Source organism: Pleurodeles waltl, chromosome 3_1 (assembly GCF_031143425.1).
Source record: "Pleurodeles waltl isolate 20211129_DDA chromosome 3_1, aPleWal1.hap1.20221129, whole genome shotgun sequence".
NCBI lineage: Eukaryota > Metazoa > Chordata > Amphibia > Caudata > Salamandridae > Pleurodeles > Pleurodeles waltl.
The window spans coordinates 549,759,367-549,780,699 of NC_090440.1; the positions used below are offsets into that span (position 1 = coordinate 549,759,367).

At 43.2% G+C, this 21,333-nt stretch overlaps 1 protein-coding gene across 2 annotated transcripts in view; it reads right to left on the reverse strand.

The window, feature by feature from the left end:
• Positions 1-21,333, reverse strand: part of SLC24A1 (solute carrier family 24 member 1) — a 232,857-nt gene that overhangs the window by 13,800 nt on the left and 197,724 nt on the right. For both annotated transcript variants that reach the window (XM_069222907.1, XM_069222906.1), the window contains one exon: positions 20,968-21,057. In XM_069222907.1, the coding sequence (XP_069079008.1) occupies positions 20,968-21,057 (90 nt within the window). The remainder of the gene's footprint in view (positions 1-20,967; positions 21,058-21,333) is intronic.

A 21,333-nucleotide genomic window follows, 5' to 3' on the forward strand; every position in this document is an offset into this window, starting at 1 on the left:
GTGGTTTCGCTGGTGGGCCAGCAAAACGCCTTGAGAGTTAATGCTGGGTGGCAGTAGATGGGGAGGGTGGAGGGTCAGATGCGGGCCTGGCCACCCTTCCACTGGGGCAAAAGAAGCAGGTGAAGGATGACAGAGTGGGATGCCTGTTTTCAGGCAGGGGACGAATGCAAAGGGTGATGCATGTCAGAAAGGAAGGGGATGCTGGGTGAACAGAGAAGTGGGGAAGGAAGTGAGATTGAAAGACAGGGGAGTTTAAAGTGAAACGTTTGAAGTGTTCAATCAAGTTATGGTTATGTAAATGTTTATGTTATGGTAGCAAGCCTATCCTAATAAATGGCCTTTTTACGCTATGAGAAGGGTGTCGAGTGTTTATGTCCCAATGGAGGGCCCCGTGGAGAGATGGACGCAGTCCAGTCTCTCCACGGGAAGCTTCGGGCCGGAAGGAGACGGCCTGTGGCAGGATAGGCTGGGGGGGGAGGAAGGGGAAGGTTTCAGGTAGGGCATATAAGAAGGGGCGGGGTCGGGGATTGGCCTCTTCGCAGCTTGTCGCGCTGCAGAAAAGATTGGCCGCCCACCCACCCTGCAGGAGGACAGCGAGAGTGAGAGTGTGTGAGTGAAAAGGAGGAACTGGGGTTGGGGGAGGGGTAGGGATTCTTTTGTATGCCTGGGTTGGGGCAGCTTGCTAGTGCGGGCAGTAGATGGGGAGGGTGGAGGGTCAGATGCGGGCCTGACCACCCTTCCATCGGGGAAAAAGAAGTAGGTGAGGTGAGGGATGACAGAGTGGGATGCCTGTTTTCAGGCAGGGGACAAATGCAAAGAGTGATGCATGTCAGAATGGAAGGGGATGCTGGGTGAATGGAGAAGTGGGGAAGGAAGTGAGATTGGAAGACAGGTTAGTTTAAAGTGAAAAGTTTGAAGTGTTCAATCAAGTTACGGTTCTGTTAATGTTTATGTTATGATAGCAAGCCTGTCTTAATAAATGGCCTTTCACGCAATGTGAAGGGTGTCGAGTGTTTATGTCCCGACGCGGCACCATTTTATGCGTGCAGAGAATGGGGAGGAAGTTTCTGAACACGGAATGAAAAAACCTGAGGCGAGGCTGGGAGATCTAAGCGCTGGACCCAAGAAAAAGTGTGTCTGCTATCTGCAGGTTCCAACACTCCTGCCGGGTACTGACCATTGCACTGCTTCAGGCCCAGACACTGCCCAGACAAATTTTGGCTCTGAAGATTTCACAAATTTACCTTCAGGAAATTTCATCTCTGCAGGTTCCTGGGGCACGATGACACGTGCCAAGGACCCCAACCTGCAGCCCCTTTTGGAGACCCAGGGCCTAGCGGACAGACCGGCCTCGCAAATGGAGCAGACAAATGCTTTCCATCCTCACCATGGCTAAGTGAGTGCGAATTTTGCTAATATGGTCTTATAAAACCAGTAACTCTGAAAAGAGTAAACACAATCTGGGGGTGACCCTGCAGGCAGGGCAAATTTCCTACGCAGGGCAGGGAACATACCTATGGGGTAAGGCTGGGAGCGCATTGAAGCTGTTTATCAAATTCAAGAGCGTGCAGGCACAAGGGCGGGTGTGTGTCATCGGGCCTTGCTTGGCCCTAAAGTGACACTGGTAAAAAGGCCTTTCTTCCTCACGCTGGCCCTTTGCTGTCACAAGAGGACAAAGCCTCTGCTTGCCTTTAATTCCGTAGGGGTGGCTCTTCTTGCAATGCATAGTACCTCAGAAATGCCTGAGCGAGAGTCCTGCCCGGAGCCCTTTCCCCTCAGGTACTCAATGAATCCCCAACACTGCTGTTTATCTTGGCCCAGCACTGCTACACAATCTCGAACTTTGCTTAGGCTCAAAGAAATAGTGATCGTCCAACCCTGGTGAGCCTGCATTCGGTGGCCTAGCTATTTCACAGTTCTGTTACTCCCAACCCCCCCACCACCCCCCACCCAAAATAAGCGCTGACATTCAGAACAGTGGCCATTGCTTGTACCTTGCAGGTTCGGTATACCCAGCCCCCAGTGTCCTTTATCGATGTCCTGTACCTCCTTTCATGAGACTCACTTCCCACCCTCTGTTACCTGGGCTGTGGGTGATCAGCAGAGGTGTCTAGGAGTATAACATGTGTTAATCATTAGTGCCAGCTTCTAGTAATTATGAATTCTGGAGTGAACACTGCCGGAGCAAGGGGTTCATGAGAGATGGTGTTAATGATCACCAGAGTGGAGGAGGAGGGTTACCCTGTGTTAGTGTGTGATGCGTTCCTGAAGGGAAGTTGTAGAGATACTTTCCTGCGAAGAGGAACCCCAAACCGTCCAGTGCAGCTTCCTGTGATCATGGCCGGGCAATACTCACTTACGTAACTGCGGAATTCGGCGGTGTTTTTCAGAAACTCTGTGGAATTCTGCGTAGTGCAACTCTACAAGCTCAGCCCACCCCTAGTGTATATCATGAGGGTTGAGTGTTAAAATCTTGATAAATATTATGATGGTTACATCAAAATTTGCTATTAGATTTTGTAGCATTTGTTGGAAATTCATGTATTGATGAATTCTCAGATTTTGTTTTACGTAAATTTGGGGGATCTGGTATTGTCTTATCAGGTGGTGCCTCGTGGTCATCATCTGGGTTGATATTGATTGCCCATACACATCATGAGCGTTCATTGTTGCGGCCCCAGACGGAGTGTCTTTCACATCATTAAATGTGGGTACAGTAGTCTCAGTTGAAGTCTTGTATGCATCATGCATGCTACATGTTGTTGAATCAAATATAGTGTCCATAACCTTGTGCTATAACTGCAAATGGGATTGTGACACCCTGGCAAGCTTGCCCATGCTGGCTGGATCAATGGGAGGTGACGACTGGGCTACCCGACGTTATGTACAGGAGGAAATGACACAGTACCTACACTCCAATGAGGGGGTCGGTTTTCTCGGAGGCGGTGCTCTGGGAGGCATACAAGATGGTGCTCAGGGGTTCACTTGATCTCCCATGTAGTGGGCAGTGATGCGGCAGGCTGGAGAAAATACTGGAATTAGAAAAGGAACTGTGGAGGGGTAAACCGCTACATGTTGAGGCTCCAAGTCTACATCAGGCTGACCACTGGTCCCTGCTTAGTGAGCACTACTGGCAGATGCTGCACCAGGACGCTATATAGGGCAAAATCTAGAAGCCGGTGAACAAGGCAGGCGAGTTACTAGAATCGCTCGCCAAAAGTCTGGAGGGTCAGAGACAGATGTTTCCAATTTGTACTCTGCAGGGCACTCTGACATGTACGGCTGATGGTCTAATATGAACTTTTGCACACTTCTTCCCGAGATCTCTACACCATGCGTCTCTCCCCAAAGGCCAAGAGGGGCATAAGCACATTTACAGCCGACAACCCAGTCCCCCAATTAAGGAGATCCAGTAGGAATACCTTGGAGAAGGACATCATGGAGGGGGAGATTGCGGAGGCCCTGGCCCAGATATAAGACAGGAAATCACCAATACCCAGTGGGTTTCCACTGGAAGTTTTCAAATGTTTGAAAAGTAAGGTGTTACAGCCACTGAGAAACCTGCTTTATACCTTCAGGCCACAGGGCGTCCTGTCAGGTCACCTCAGGCATGCAGATATAGTCCTCATTCATAGGGCAGGCAAGGAGGCAGATGACTATTCTTCACACCAGCCAATCTCCCTTTTAAATGTAAAAACGAAAATACTGGTGAAAGTCCTGGCAAACTGCCTGATGCAGGCCATTAACCATATTGTGGCCCGCAATCAGTCTAGATTTATGCCCCATATTTCCTCAAGACACTACCTCTGTGGCTCTTTGGTTGCATGACTAGTAGAAACATTGTGAGGGAACTGGTGGTAATCTTAGAGCTAGATTTTGAGAACGCTTTTGACTTTTTGGATTGGCCCTACCTCATCAAACTCCTGAAGAAGATGGATGCTGGGCCCTCATTTTTGGCCTGGCTGCACCTCCTCCACTGCAAACCAACAACATGGGTCAGAGTCAATAGAACTCTCGCTGAAGTTTGAATTAGGCAGGGGCACCCATCAGGGATGCCCCCAGTGCCCCTGCTATTTACGGTGGCTAGGGAGCCATTGGCGAACTACATTAGGGGAGATGCATCGTTGAGAAGCCTCTGGTAGGATGGTGACTTTGAAGACATTATCTTGCTCCATGTGGATGATATCTTGGTATATATGGGCAACCCATTCGACTCTCTCCCGCAGGTTCTTGAGATTGTACTGGTCTTTGGCTCCTTTTCAGGCACAAGAATTTACTGGGGGAAATCCAAAATATTCCCCCTTATGCCCTGGTGGCCACGGGCTGAGTGAATTTACCCACTGATATGGAAGGAGACGGGGATTGCCTACCTAGACACCTGAATGGCCACTGACCGTTTCCTATTCCACAAAATAAAACATGGCCTGGACCTTGGCGGATGTGGAACCCTGATGTCGCCTTCCCCTCTCGCTACTAGGCATTTTTTAAATCATCTATTTCCCCAAGTTCCTCTGTGTCCTACAAAATGCACCGTTTGAGATCCCTGATTGCTTCTTTCAGTCAGTGGACATTGAAAATGCCAGTTATGAAAGGGAGGTACCCCCTTTCATAATCCTTGCCACTCTAACTAGGCACTCAAAGGACGGGGAAATCTCACTCTCAGACCTACATTTTAACTACTGGGGGGCCCAGCTGCTAGTGGCTAATTCGGAGAACAGATGGACCCTTCCCTCTGGGCATACTGGCAAGCCATGGACCACTGGGGGCTATATGAGGCGGCAGTATGGGCCAGAAAGGGTCAGATATCTCTCAGAGCCCACCACAGTGGTAGTCTGGGCAGGGAAACAGGCTTTGAAAAAGATAGATTGGGTGAATTAATGGGCTCTTGAGATGCCATTGAGGGAGTCTGCCGCTCTTGCGAAACTATGCGGGGTGGCAGGACATTGAACTTGGGACATACTAGGCATCTCAAAACACAGAGACCGACATGGTGCAGTAGGATGGCTGACCTATGAGGAACTACAGGAGCAGTATGACCTATCTAATGGCCAATTCCTTTGATATATACATACAAGGGCAATCCTACACTATCAGATTGCTGATGTTCTGACCACTCCAATCTACACAACTTCACTCTACCTCACTCCACTCCAGTCTAGACCAATCTACCCCACTCCACTCTTCCACAATCTACCCCAATCCAGTCTACCCCATTGCACTCAACCCCAATCTACCCCACTCCACTCCAATCGACCCCACTCCACTCCAGTCTACCCCACTCCACTCCAATTTACCCCATTCCAGTATACCACACCAATCTACCCACTTCCTCACTCTAGTCTACCCCAGTTCAACATACCCCACTCCATGTACCCCACTCAACTCCAATCTTCCCCACTCTACTCCACTTCAATCTACTACACTATACTCTACTCCAGTCTACCCGACTCTACTCCACTACAATCTACCCTGCTCATCTCCAGTACAATCTACTCCACTCCAATCTACCCCAATCTACCCCACTATAATCTACCCCAGTCTACCCAACTCCTCCCCACTGCACTCTGCCCCAGTCTACCCCACCCCACTCTGTCAACGTTTAGTCATGCTGAACACCAGCTACATTGGTGTACAACATGACTAAAACACATTACCAAAGACAATATCTCTCACGTGGGCCAGACCTTTTGTCTTTGGCAAGGCGTGTTTCTTTTTGCTGTGATTTAATGTGCAGTCCGCTGCAGCTCCTGAGTTTCACCCTATGTTTCACTGTTTGTTTCTTTCCCTACTTCCATCTGCCTTTGATTCCTGCCTTGTTTCCATGTGTTCCTGATCTTGGCCCTTCTTGTGACTCAATGTGTTTCTGTTCTTAGCTATTCTACCTGCTCCCCACTCACTGCATATTTGCTTATTGCTAATGATTCCATTGCTCGAGTTTCTTCTCTCTGTCTGTCTATTGTTTTCCAAGTCTCTCTTTCTTTCATTGTTCTTTATGCTCTACGTACACCCTGGTTTGGGTGGGTTCCACTCTGTGGCTGCAGCCAAACTCTCTCTTGCTATTATAGCTGTTAGTTTTCCTGCACGTACAGTTGTGCGCCGTTTGGAGCTTTGCCTACTGTATTTCTAGTTCTCTTTTTACATTCCTGTTTCTGTCGCCTCAATGCCTAATATGTTACACAATGTTGATTATTATGTTTGACTTGCATTCCCCTTGGGCTTTTATTGTAATGGAGATTGTACTATATTTGTCCTCACCGATATTGTTTGGCATCTGGTTTGTATCAGATTTATATGCCTTATGTTTTTTAAAGCAAGACAACATTTGGCTGCAGGCACAGAGTGGAAGCCAGATGATATTGCTATTTTCTTAGGCATCTTTATTAGGTTTCCAGGTGGACCCTTTGGGTATTGTCATTTGTATGTAAGTATTATCCTTGTATGTTCCCTAGTATCCAGGCTCAGAATCACATATGCTGACCCTATTATAATGAGGCTTGCAGAATGGCCATCATTAAGAATATTGTGCATAGAATCACTGTTTTCTTTTAGTTGTGTACATAGTTTCTGGTAAACCAGTGCCTTTGTCCAGTTACTGATTGCTTTCCATTGTTGTTGCATTTACTTTTCTCCAGTGTCCCTCTTTACCCTCTCAGGTGTTTGCTTATTCCTGGTGTATGCCCTTAGATGCCTCTCTGCATCTGTACACGTTTCCCGTTTTTTTACTTTAGTATTTCTTAACCCTTAAGGTGGCTCCCCTCCCCCATGAAAACACATCACTTTAAATTGTTTTGAATTCTGCAAGTCACTGCCATTTGGGTCTTCGGAATAAGCAAAGTGAATATCTGCCGCTGTGATGCTGTTTTGAAAGACACAACAAAATATAGAACACAACTGATATTTATCTATACCATGAGCCAACATACCCCAGATCGACATGACCGATCTGCGTGCCAAGCACCTTTCTACTTCCTTTGAACTTTCTGCACAATCTGCCAACAGAGGCAGTTCTGAACGTGTGAAAATATGCTGTAAAGGCATGTAGCAAAGTATGGGAGACTGCATGCATGTGTGCTTGCTGCAGGCAATTGTTATTGTAATGTCAGGGAACTTAATAGTAAATACCGGCCCACCAGTCCATAAAACAGGTCACCATCATCCAAAGAACCAACTCCCATACTGACCTGCCAGAGCAGCCCTTTTGACACTGCCAGATTGCCCTGTATGCCAGTCTGACCCTGAGCGATACTTGCTCTGAGAAACATCACTCTGCACAAAGGTGGTACCTAGAGAGAAGGTTGAGGAAGACACTTAAAAGAAGAACCCCCCTGGCTTTACAGTCCGAGACAATGGATCTACATCCACTGTCTAGAAGACATGCATAAAAGTGTGACCCAAACCACCCACTTTATTCCAGTTCCAAGTTGTTTGTGACAAGGGGAAGGAATGCTCCACAGAGTACTCAAAGGACTGCTGTACAACCGGGACTGGTGTCTGTGTGACAGCCAACCTCTCAGAGATGAGGGCAACACCTGAAGTCTGCAGTTTCTGCTGCCCGAAGCACCTAGAAGCCTTCCTACCTACTGAAAGGGAGGGCTTAGACCCTCAATTGTGGTAAAACAAAATAAAGATGCAAACTCTTCTAGGATATTCATGCCAGGCCTTGCACAAGAGTCTGTCTTGTATGTCCCCAGCGAATGAGGGTCATAAAGAGACAGCTGACTGTCCAAAAGCAACCTGGGAGTGACCTTTTTGACGGAGCTCCTTCCTCGTCTCTCATCACCAGTTCATGATCAGAACTGCTGCAAGCTGTTGCACCTTTAAATCAATCAGGGCCTGCAAATGCTGTGATTATTGTAGGTCATATTTGGGCTGTGTGTACCTTTTGGCTGGGCTTGGGGGGGTGCAACTGCCATTGGCCATGGCAGGGTCTGCACAAGCGTGATCCATTAGGACTGTGGCGGCCAGATCTGCACCTGCAGCAGAGCGGCTGCATCTTAGAACTGAGCTGGAGTGCAGGGACTGGCTTACCTGCTGGCCTTGAGGAATTCTCACTCACCATAACCATTACTTGATACACCACAAAGCGGTAAGACTCAAAACAATCTTGAACCGAGTACGTCTTTGAATGTGGAACTCCAAGAGGGTGTACTTTATCGTGAATCATGCTTTACCTGATGTTCAGATGAAGGGACCAAACAGAGATGGTTACCAAGGAAGGGCTAGTAAAGGGGAGTCAAGGGTTGTGTAGCACCACAAAGGAATTTCACACCAGGGACACTACATTCTATAATAAATTGGATTGTGTGGTATTTAGTGCTAGAGTTTGTTTCAAAGCGCTTTGTTTTTCGGACATTGAACCTATTGTGTCTGTTGGTTGATTAAGTGCTGAACTCCAGCACTCAACACTACTTCCCTGAGAAGCCTACAACTGCATCCTAGTGGAAAATTATTTGGGTTCATATGTTTTAGCGATGTAACTGGACAATTTAGTGGTTATTTCTTTTTAAATCACAATGATTGTTTAAACATCGTTTTTTTCTTTTCACATTAGGACCTTTTTTGCAGCCGAAATATGTTTGTACAGCTTTTGTTTAAAGCCATTTTCAAACTTCTTAAATACCATAAAAATGTATTTTGTTAAATTCCGGAAAGTTTGATCTGCCAACATTTAAAGCACCCAGTATTTATCCGGGTGGTAAAACACCACCCTACTTGCATTTCGAACCCCTGTGCAAACAGGGACTTACGCAGGGGTCTACGTGGCCACCTAGGTTTTTTTTCCTTGAAGAGATGATTTCTACTTGCCATTCATGTAATTTTCTCGAGTGCAGGCCTTTCCATCTTCACCAATGAATCAAAAGACTCTTTCCCTATTGACCCACATCATTTACCCTATTGGCTTTGTAACTTTAGCAGTAAAACATCTAAACAAAGAAAACAGAACTTAAAACCGTGTGGTCATATATTAATTGGCTTTACGGTTAAAATTACAAAGACAGCAGTTTATCAAAATATGGAATGAATACACACCAGTGTCACCATAACCATTTTCCAGTTTATGAGGCCTAGTTCTTAAGTTCAGTTTGAAAGACTGTAAACAATTGATGTTGGGTGTCGTTTGCATCAATTAGCTCTCGCCCAAAAGAGAACTGAGGGATGAATGGAAGCCTCTGGGATTTTCCCAGACATGACACTATTTCCTTGGAGCGTTTCTAAAATCCGGACACCCATATACTTTGGAAGGATAACATTGTCATTTTGCTTTACTGTAAGATCAACATGGTTTTAGAAATATATGTACTTATAACAATTTTACGGGGCCCACGTATGCTAAAAGAAAGGAACTTTGGTGAAAACAACGGCGGGCCACTTTTATTTAGAAATGACAACAATATCAATGATGCATATAAAAATGATGACACTGTTGCCTCGTATTGTCCTGCAGCTGTTATTGGCACAGTTCCAGGCACAAGGCTAATGCAAACTTTGGTGTCACTTTCCTGGGCCAAGGAAAACACGAAATGGCTGGTCATTAATTTAGGAAGAGAGGTCACTTTCTATTATAATTTATGCTTCAGGAACATCAGTGTTCCCTGGGCTGTGTCCTTAGGAGAAAAGTGAAAAAGTCCTCGTGCCACATTTGGCTTGGCATGACCAGTGGCAACACCCGGCCAGACTGGTAGCCATTTATTGAGGACTACATTTGCATTTTTTGGGGTTTTGTGTGGGAAATTACTAGAGGCAGTTACTTTAGTCATATCATAGCAGCCTGCTGTAGCCAATTTCTAAACACAGCCGGTGTGAAATATAGCACGGTCAACTTACATTTTAAGGCATGCCGTTAAACATTTCCATATCTGAATTGGCTTTGACCCTCAATTGTGGTAAAGCAAAATACAGAAGCAAACACTTCTGGGATATTCTGAGCAGGTGGATTCTCCCTCTCATACCCTAGCCTAGACTAAGTCATGGGCAATATTCTAACCCTCCTCGTAGAAATGTGTTGACTAGATGGAAGAACAGGGAGATTAGTGTTGCAGTGACTTCACCAAGGTCTTTATACCACGGTTTACTTCAACTCTAAGGGAATTTAAGATTTTTTTCCTCCCTTTGCATAGCGTCTAAGTAGTGACTCAATAGCAAAGATGTTCTTGTTGAACGAAGTAGAACAAGCATTTGCAAAGCCAATAGGTTTTGTTTTGACTGCTGCCAATTTGGATTTGCCAGTGCTTATTATGTTTGTGAATGGTTTTGTATGAAGACATGCACTGTATGCTAAAATGTATACCTTTTTATTTAAAAGCACACATCGGACCAGTAGTCCCTGGCACGGAAGAGGACTTCATGTGATGCATATGTGCACACTGTGTGACCCCAGAATGCTATCACTTACAGTCAGGTAAGCCATTGGCTGAAGGAGACTGATCAAGTGACCAAGCTAGATGTTGTCGTGGGTTGAAGCACCACAGCATATAGCTTGGCCAGTCACTACAGATGGATGAAGAGGGCTGACTGGGAGCTCCTGTTGTGAGAATGAATTTTGTACATATTGTTTATTAAAACGAATGCTTTTATAGCCACACTCAAAGGGAAGAAATCATAAAAGTGAGTTAATACTCTCCTCATTAAAAATGTAGCTTTAGCATTGCACCACAAGCATTATCTTGAGAATCAACCTTTTCTTGTTGTACTGAAATATTCATTAAACTCTCTCTCTCAGGTTACTCTATACCCAAAACATATTCTCTGATTAAAATTACGTTTGCATATCCACAATCATCCCAACATTTTAATCTAATTTATTAAAACAAAATCTGGGTTTCTGACAAAATGTAATGAGTCATTAGTATAACACGCAGAAGTTATCTTTCGCCACCACATGATCCAATTGTTGTAGTGGGAGGTTTATAAAGCAGGCAGTCTGAATAAATAATTGGAAAATGATGTTTCTGGTGTTGGGACCTGCTTTCTTTCACAAAATGTGCTCTATTACAAGTGGAACAAGAAAAGTATAACTTTCTCTACAATTAGTTCTGCTTCTTCAAGCATTATGGGCACAAATGGTAATTGTCCATGGCTGAAATATACATTTAAATAGATGATACCATCTGTATTTATTTTTTCATGTTTAAGATTCCAATTATAGTTATCTCTTTGAGGTCTATTTAAGAAGCTGTATTTCGTGGTATGTAAAGTAGTGCTATAGTTGAAAAACTCAAAACATTACACAGTGTCAGGGAGAGTTTGCAAAAGTGGTCTATTATTTGAATCAGGGAAGCTGGCATTGCATCAGCTACAGGCTTTTCTCCAGACCTATTGTTTGTATAAGGTGATGCTCCACAAGGCAGGGTAGCCTCTAGCTTAGAACACCCACAACAGAGGCACAAAGAGGTGTGAGTGAGCTGGATCTGGTTATCAACGGCCTCTATGGCAGACCCGAAAAGGGAAAAAAGGCTGACTGCTGCTAAAGGACTCTTCAAGCCCTGACAACATGAACTTCAGTCCCATCTTTCACCCTTCAGGGCTCCTCCCTCCAGCGAAGGAATGTCAGCAATACATTCCCGCTGTCTGGGAAAATACACTCACCTCCATCTTGTGCACAGGCAGGCCATGGGCTTCCATGTGGAACCCAGAGGCCTCAATTCCTATGGGTCACTCATACACCCAATACAAGTACCACATGGACCACAAACACAACCACATAAAACATTCAATGGGGATGTTAGGGCTAGGTACGATTGTATCTGCGGGTCTTCTTCTGTAGAAACAACCTAGAAAGGGATCCGGTAACATGGAGTATAAATCTGACTTCGTGTTAAGCAGATTCACTCCAAGTCACTGCCAAATAACTCTTTTTCTTTGAGGGAAAAAACATTTTAGTGCTGTGTTGCTAGACCACTGCAAGAAGATCATTAAATGAGACTTCTTCCTAAAGACATCTGCACCAACTCCCACTGTGCATTACTCAGATCCTGCATCAAGCTTGGAATAGTCCACACTGTGCTTACAAGGGCTGCCTTAGGCTTGCCACACACAATCTGCGGGCTCTTAATGTTTAATGATCTACACATTCGGACATGCATGTTTATCAACCTTCTCTTTATGTAGAGCACAGCTTGATGTTGTTTCTTTCCAAAACTTCACATCCTCAGATTGCATGCTATTTCAGAAAGCCCTCTTCTACTATATTCATAAAACCCTGCTTGGAAAAATTGTGTAGGTTTACTATTCTCGATTGATCCCTCGTCTCCCTTTCCTCAAATTTACCCTCTCCTTACTGTCCTCTGCATTCCACCACTTTCTGAGTATAGCCTTTTCTCAGTTACATGCCTGTCTGCCTTAATCTCTGCTATTGTATCTCTGAAAAATATGCAATACAAATTTTCCTTCTTTAAAACTCGGTGTCTGAAACCTACCAATACCTAATTTCTGCCAGCTTTTCTATTCATCTCACCAACCATTTCCATGAACCCACATAGACCCCACTAATGATCACAACTAACTCCAATTAATTTAATCCACCAGAAAGAAATGGGAGTAAATGCATGGAATGGTTTTCTGAAAGCACAACTAATACCAATAACCAACAATAACCAATAACCACCTCTTTAACCACTAACCTTTGGTCCTGGGGTAGTGTGCTATTCGCTGTAAAGCGGTTCAACACCATCAGCGGCGATCAACACTATATAAATGTAATTACAATTCAGTAGTAAAACTCATCTATTACAAAACGCTATTTACACATCTACAGGCGGAGATCTCTGCCTACGCCTCTCTTACCTTTCTGTGCAGAGATCTCATCCGCAGTGGCAGAGGTCTTTGCACACTTAGGTATATGTTTTAGTAGTAACTGTGGCATGCACAAGGAGAAGAAGTTAGTTGGAAAATGTGGAATATTTACTACTAAATGGGAAGGGTTTAGGAAGGGACATGCAATAACAAACACACACCCACAAAAAAGCGAGACCATTGCTATTCACAAACTACACTTCTGAAGTTACCACTTGTATTAAAACATAAAAAATAATTTATAGTAATTATACACATTTATTAACACAATTTACTACATATTAAATAAAATTGTTAGTGTGGGTGTGATTTTGTTTTATTTCAGAATGACTACGTGTACAATTATTTCATATATATAAATTAATGCATTATTTAATACTCATTTAATTTGATGAGTTAACATGCTCTAAAATTGTATTTTATTAGTTCTAAGTTAATAAAAATGTTAAAATTAATTTATGAAAATGAAACTATTTTATTATTCAGATTCTTTTTTTTAATGAAGAATTATATACTTTATTAATTATACCTATTTTCCCATAGCAAAATCTCAACCACAGTGGTGGAAATCACCACCTGCAGCACCACCAAGTGTAAAGTTACAAGCTATAAATCAACATTCAGAAATGGCAAATGGCAAAAAGTGTAGGGTTACACCTAGGGGCGAGGTGTGTGTGTGTGTGTGTGTCTACGTCTATCTATCTATCTATCTATCTATCTATCTATCTATCTATCTATCTATCTATCTATCTATCTATCTATCTATCCATCCATCCATCCATCCATCCATCCATCCATCTATCCATCTATCTATCTATCTATCTACCTATGAGGAAGTAGCATCTCAGATATAGTTAGGGTTGTCATAGATAGGAATTCCTTGGATTATTTGCTGCTTAATAACTTTGCACCCATTTAACACATTTCCCAGAAACTTTCCAGAACTATTTCTCATTGTACATTGGCAGATGATGGAAAGTTTTGTGGTGTTTGCTCAAGGGGTTGCAAACAAAAAAATGGGTTGGTGTCTCAAGACTGATTTGGACCCCAATGCATTTTACATAGACTTTTTATATTGGATGTAGCACCAAAATAGCTGTACGGATTTGAACGAAATTTCACAGGAATATCCATTATACTATGCGGATGATCCTTTTACATATGGCAACTAAATTGGTTTAGTGGTTGTTACTTTATAAGGCAAAGCAACTTTAGTGGTAGGGATATGCCATTTAATATGTCTATATATTTTTTTAAAGATTTTACGGACTACTGCAGTAGCACCACAGTAGTTTCTGGGAAGTGCTGCAGTACCAGTAAAATTGAATGATTGTTTTTTTAATTATAATATTCATAATATAGGGTGGCTCTCACAAGAGCCTTTGCTTGTTCAGAAAAGAAAACAAACTTAGATATGTTGAATAAGCCAATAGTTAAGTTCTAAAAGGAAGATATGTTTTCCAAAGGTTGTAAAATGGACACCATCAATTCCACTCTACAGCACTCCACTGTACGCTATTCCACTGAATGCCACTCCACTGTACGCCACTTCACTCTACCCAACTTCACTGCAAACACCATTCCACTGTACTCTGCTCAACAACACTATACTCCACTGTATGAGAGTAGACGCCCCTCCACTCTATCACACTATTCTCAACTCTACAGCACTCCACTGTACACCAATGTGCTCTTGTCAGCACCATTCTACACCACACTAGTTTAGTGTATGACATGGTACTCCACTGTACAACAATCTATGCAACTCCCTTTTTGCCACTCCAACCCACATGACTGCACTTGACTCTGACACTCCACTCAATGATACTGGTCTTTACGATTTGGAACCCTTTTTTACTAAAAAGTTTAAAAAATCAATGAAAAAAAAACAAAGGTTAAAACTTAGTTATAGTTAGGAAAACTTTATTTATTCTTTCCATACAAGCCACACTTAAAGGACACAAACATTAGAAGTTCTAAAGTTATAACTTAAATTTCTAATGTATGCACCACATTTGAATCACTATTACCTTATTTCTTCTTTCTATACAAACCAAACATAAAGTACACAAAAATATAAATGTAAAAGTTAGTTATACCTTAGGTTTCTAATTTATGCACCATCTTCACATAATAAGTAGCGCTCCTCCATACACAGTTTTCAACTTGCTAACCACACAATAACTATAATTCGTTACTTAACCATGCACTGCTTATACCCTTTTATATTACATCACTTTTACCATATGAAATCATAGCATTTATACCAACACTTATGACATATCAAATCTCTCACTTCTGAAAAGACAGTGCATAGTAGAGTGGTGATTACAGTATCTGACAAAGGAGTTTGGGCATTTCAGACTCTAAACCAAAGGAAACCAAAGTTGTGAATCACTTTTGAGTGCTCAAAATACCAGGAAACTTCCAGAACATGCCCTTTTTAAATAGTATCTAATGAATATGATTTTCTACTAGTGTGAGTAATTACCTTTTTCCTTTCGGTGAGCTAGAAGATCTGCTTGTACTGGGTGCCTAATAGTCTCTGTCACCTTAGTAAGTCGATCTGCAGTGTTTCAAGTATTGCTGGGCTTTCTTACAATAACCTCCCCTTTCTGTTTGCTGAGTGGTGCTGAGTCTGTCAGTAGCAGTCATACTTCACTTTCTGTGGCACAAGTCCCTGTAACATGGTGTGTTATCACAGCTGTGACATAATTCTATGTCAGGACAGGAGGTGACAATTATGCACATTGGAAGTTTGTGGCTGAACAAAGAGGTGCAATTAGAACTATCAGTATAATTTCCTATATTGTTTCATTCTTAGTCTGAAGGAAGTACCTACCTTCATATTGTACAGACGAGTGATTTTGATTTTACATGAAAAAAATCCACCTCAGGCCTTGTCTTGTGCTGAATTCTGGTAGATGTGTAATTACTACTGCAGAAAAATGTGCACCTGGATTATCTCTGCAAAATGCCCAAGATGCCTGATTACTATTGCACAGTACTGCCAAATGAGTGATTACTACCTACTGCACAATACGGGTCGCTGATGAAGACGTCAGTTTTGAACAATACTAACTGTGCTAGTTGCCAACATGGTCATTACTCCTGCAAAATAGTAGTGAATAGTTGCTTTTGCACAATACGAGCTGTTCAGGAGGACATTAGTTCTACAGAACACTTGCTGCTGTTTTATGAATTCTGCTAAAGGAGTGATTAATGCATATTGACTATCTGAAGCCGAAAGAGTACTGATTCAATATACGGCTGTTAAGGGATGATGGAACATTCCATGTTATGTTCATTGACTCAGTTGCTTACAGTAGTCAGCACAACTAACAAGGAATTGTCAATGTATTTCATAAAAAAATATATACATTTCAATGAAAATACTTGTGTAACAAATTAAAACAACATCCACCTCAAATCATTTGTAAGTTAAAAACCTTCATGACATTAACAATACACGTTACTAAATCTAATGTGAATTCCGGATAGATTACTAGTTTGTGTATCTATCTTAGTTACCTGCCAAGGTTACCTTATCAATTTTCACTTTTAAATTTGTAGTTACGGGTTTCTGATTGTATTTGTTAGAAATGGGGTCTTTGATTGGCAGTCAGGTTACACCCTGTCCAAGCAAGGACCCTCACTCTAGTCAGGGTAAGTCACACACAATCCAAATTATCCTGGGCCCACCCTCTGGTAGCTTGGCACAGAGCAGTCAGGCTTAACTTAGAAGGCAATGTGTAAAGTATTTGTGCAAAAAATCATGCAATAACACAGTGTGACACCACAAAAATACATCACACAGTGTTTAGAAAAATATATAATATTTATCTGGTTAAATGCAGGTCAAAACAATCAAGATTTGATCAGTACACGGTAAAATCCCACTATAAAGCAGTGGCCTTCAAACTTTTTAATGCCACGCCCCCCCCAGTTGAAAAATAAAAATCATTGCCCCCCCCCTCAGAATTTTTCACAATTATTTTATAAAGGTGGCAATGTTTAAATATGTCTAGACGTATTTAAACTGCAGTTAAGTACTGTTTCCTTTTTAAAAATACAATAACATGTTTCTGCTTAAAGAAAAGCACTGTTATCTTTCAAATACTTATTTTGGCCAGAGCCTGGCGCCCTCCCTGGGATCACTTGAGGCCCCCCAGTTTGAAGACCCCTGCTATAGAGAATGATAAAAGGAGTCTTTAGTCTTTAAAAAGCAACAAGTGTCTCTTGCAAGCACAAAGTACCTGGTTTGCTTTAAAATTCTCATCAAGGGACCGCAGACGAGGAGATGCGTGGAAAACGGGGAGGTGTGCGTCAGTTTCTCAGAGCGCACACAGATGATGTGTTGATAATTTTCCACTCAGGGAAGGCTTTGCGTCTATTTCTCACGTGCTGACTTGGATCCTCTTCGGGTTGCGTGGTTTTCGGAAGCCCTGGGGATGATGCAGAGAAATCCTGGGGCTTGCAGGACGAAGTCACAGGAGCTGCATTGATCCGGTGGGCGATGTGAGGAATATTTCTGGCGCATGGCAGGCGCTGCATCGATTCTTCTCGCCGGAAATCGGGCTGCGTAGTTCCGGCTATGCATCGATCCAGTGGCCATGCGTCGAAGTACCGGTTGCAACTCTGGTGCTGCGTTGATCTCCTCTCTGGGAGCCGGGCTGCATCATTCTGGTTCAGCGTGCGGTGATTCTCCCCACCATGCAGGCTGTGTGTCGTTTCTGGCAGGCTGTGCGTTGAAGTTTCACAGCACAAGGAGTTCATTGCAGGAAGAAGTCTTTTTGGTCCTGATACTTCAAAGAACAGGAGGCAAGCTCTATCCACACCCTTGGCGAGCACTTCTCAGCAGAGCTAGAGGGCACCAAGGCAGCAGGGCAACAGCAGAGCAGCAGTCCTTTGCAGAAGAGCAGTCAGGTGAGTCCTTTGGGCAGCCAGACAGTTCCTCTTGGCAGGTTGCAGGGTCTGGTTCAGAGGTTCTTCACCAGTGGTATCTTGTCCAGAAGTGTCTGAGTTGGTAGGGTCAGATGCCCTGTTTGAATACCCAAATGTGCCTTTGAAGTGGGGGACACTTCAAAGAGTGGCTTAGAAGTGCACCAGGTCCCCTTTCAGTTCCATCCTGTCTGCCAGGGCCCCAGTAGAGAGTTTGGCAGTCCATTGTGTGAGGGCAGGTCACTGTCCTTTCAAATGTTAGTGTCAGGCCCTCCACCCTCCCAGCCCAGGAAGACCCATTCAGTATACAGATGTGTGCAGGTGTGACTGAGCATCCTGAGTTTGGAGTTGTCTGAGTGAAATACACAAGGGAGCTGTCAAGTAACCTAGCCAGACGTGGATTGTAAGGCACAGAAGGATTTAAGTGCAGAGAAATGTTCACTTTCTAAATGTGGCATTTCTAAAATAGTAATTAAATCCAACTTCACCAGTCAGCAGGATTTTGTATTACCATTCTGGCCATACTAAATAGGACCTTTTTACTATTTTCAGATCAGAATCTACCACTCAAACAGTATATGAGGGTAGCCCTTATGTTAGCCTATGAAAGGAGCAGGCCTCACAACAGTGTAGAACGTATTTAAGAGTTCTACACTACCAGGACATATAAACTACGCAGGTATATGTCCTGCTTTTACCTACATAGCACCCTGCCCCATGAGTTACCTGGGGCCTACCTTAGGGGTGACTGATATGTAGGAAAAGGGGAGTTTAAGGCTTGCAAGTACTTCTAAATGCCAAGTCGAAGTGGCAGTGAAACTGCACACACAGGCCTTGCAATGGCAGGCCTGAGGCATGGTTAAGAGGCTACTTGTGTGGGTGGCACAGTCAGTGCTGCAGGCCCACTAGTAGCATTTAATCTACAGGCCCTGGAGCACATGTAGTGCACTTTACTGGGGACTTACAAGTAGATTAAATAAGCCAATTGGGTATGAACCAATGTCACCATGTTTTAAGGGAGAGGGCATATGCACTTCAGCACTGGTTAGCAGTGGTAAAGTGCACAGAGTCCCAAAACCTAGCAAAAACAGTGTCCAAAAAGTGGAGGAAGGCAGGAAAAAAGTTAGGGGTGACCGCCCTAAGGCTGTTAGGTCTAACAGTATTCATTGCCAAGAAGTAGTTCAATTCATGTTAAAAACTTCAGAGCTCTAGAATAGTTAGATCTTGCGGAGTACAGTATTAGCTTGCTCAATTCTAACAATAAGCACAAAAAGGAGACAGAAAGTTGCTGATGTTTCATGTAACACAATGCAGACAACCCGAGTGTTCCTCGACGAAAATATGCAGATATGTCCCAAAAGCCAGAAGCTCCTATTTTAACAGAGGGCACTCTCTGGCTAAAAAGCACAACGGTTTGAATGTTGTGGGCGTGGTCAGGAGAAACATATATCTACCTTACAGCAAAACATGTGTAGGTGCACCTCGGAAGAGCCAGGAACAATAATTTGCTCTCCTTGGAAAAAGCTATGGTCTCCGGGACATAAACTAGTTTAGCGCTGACAAATGAAAAATCACAATTCTTCCATAACTGGCCTCTGTGTTTGGTCTAACATCATTCAGCTGTAATGGAAGCATGGTGAGCTCCTTTCCCAGAGGTTTAATTTTCTATCCAGCCCTGAAACTGACATTGCATGGGAGTAAGCCAAGCAAGGGGGCTGTGGTCCCAAATCATTCAAAGGAAGCTGTGAGTGTTTTGGGATCAGAAATGTTTGTGGAACTGAACTGTAGAGGACTAGGGGAGACTGGAATTCATAAAATCATTCTTTGGAAAATTATCTCTTTAAAAACTTTTTGCAGGGGCTGTACACTTGTAAGCAAAGTTCACAAACTTTACATCTTCGGAAAACTAAGAGTTTGTGAAGTTCTCACAACTGTGCTGGTGGAATTTAAGCTTTGCAGAGCCCTAATTTTAAGGAACCTTGTGTTAGTCAGAGACAGATTAGTCGGCACTTTACTAGCATGAAGTTAACCAGTTACAGCAAGGGCAGAAAACCAATGATGATGAAGAAGAGTAAGTTAGGGTAGCAAGAGGACTAGCTACGCACACTTCATCGTGTTTACAACAAAAGGTTAATATACAATTATATATTTAAACAAAAGTCCACCACCTCGGTACTGAGAGAGAGAGAAGCCACCCCAATAGCTCCCAAGCCAAACCTCAAAGGTTCCAGATGCTACTTAAGCAGGATCTCGCACATCATATCTTTTAAAGTAAGATCAATCTTACAGTGTACGCTCCAGGTCCACTGTAGGGACAGCATTGCTCAATGGACTCGCATGTTAATCTATTCGAAGACACTGATGCTGGATTTTTCTTATTTCAAGTCCAAACCTGATATAATTAGAACATTGGACTGGTGAGAGCTCCATTGAAGTCAATGAAGTGGCTCAGGCTAATAATGGTTGATAAAGCCTTCTGCTCCAATATTGCAATGGTTGTCTTTCTGTTTCTCCCTTTTTAATTTACACAATTCTGTTCTTGGTGGGTGGAATGTTTTAATAGCACTATAACCCTTGTGTCTCAGGCTAGACTGGTTAAAAATCCTCTCCCTTGTTATAGGCCCTCACACTCTGCATTTCCTAGCTTGATTGCTTGCCCTTGTGACGTGGTGGGATACAATAGCCCCAATATGAAACATGTTAGCTGAAAGTTTTATTTAGTTACTGTGTTGGCTGCGACCATTACACTGAAGTCTGAAGTGAAGACATTCACTGGAAACCAGAGCTTCTACAGTAATTTCTATATGTAAGACCAATTTTATTTCAAAGCACTAGTGTGCGGGCTGATTTTTCATATGCATAAGGAGGGATCAGGGTGCACACCCCCTGAACTGCCTTCAACTTGGCAAGTGGCAGAAGCTGAAATTCAGATGATACGAGTAGTATGTGGCAAAAACAAATTGGAAAAAGGGTCTTAGTGGCAAAAGGCTGTGGGAGAATCAGTGTAAACTTGGAGATGTAAAAACACCATCTTGGGCTGCAATAGGTTGGATTAGGGAAACTAAGCAGACTGAGGTATTTTTCTATAGTCACTCTATCAATCTGTGATTTGTCCTCTGCGATTGTAAAATGCATTGCATTCTGCCTTAAAGTCTGGCTTCTAGCCAGTCAAAGGTCTTCTAGAGCATGTAAGGCCCAATGAATAATGCACAGTTGCTACAAGTGATACCTTACCTGGTGAGCCCACCACACCATGAGGTAGGAGAAAATAGCAATCCACATGATAGAACCCAGAAATGTCAGCGCAAAGTACTTCTTGTATTTCTGTTGGAAGTAAGTTAGAGAGAAAAGGTGATTAATGCTGGTGGACCTCTACGATTGGAAACAGACATACAACATATTCTGTCTTAAATAAAGTCCTTCAAAAATCAGAAATGCAATTGATGGAGTAGGCTTGTGGAATGGTGCGCCATAGTATGCTGTGTCATTTCCATGTGCCAAAGTGACTACTGCTTTACCAAGTTCATCAGGCACTTCCACCTCAATTACATTTAATGTGGAATTCCCTGCTCAGATTTCAGGCACTAGGAATCATCAGTC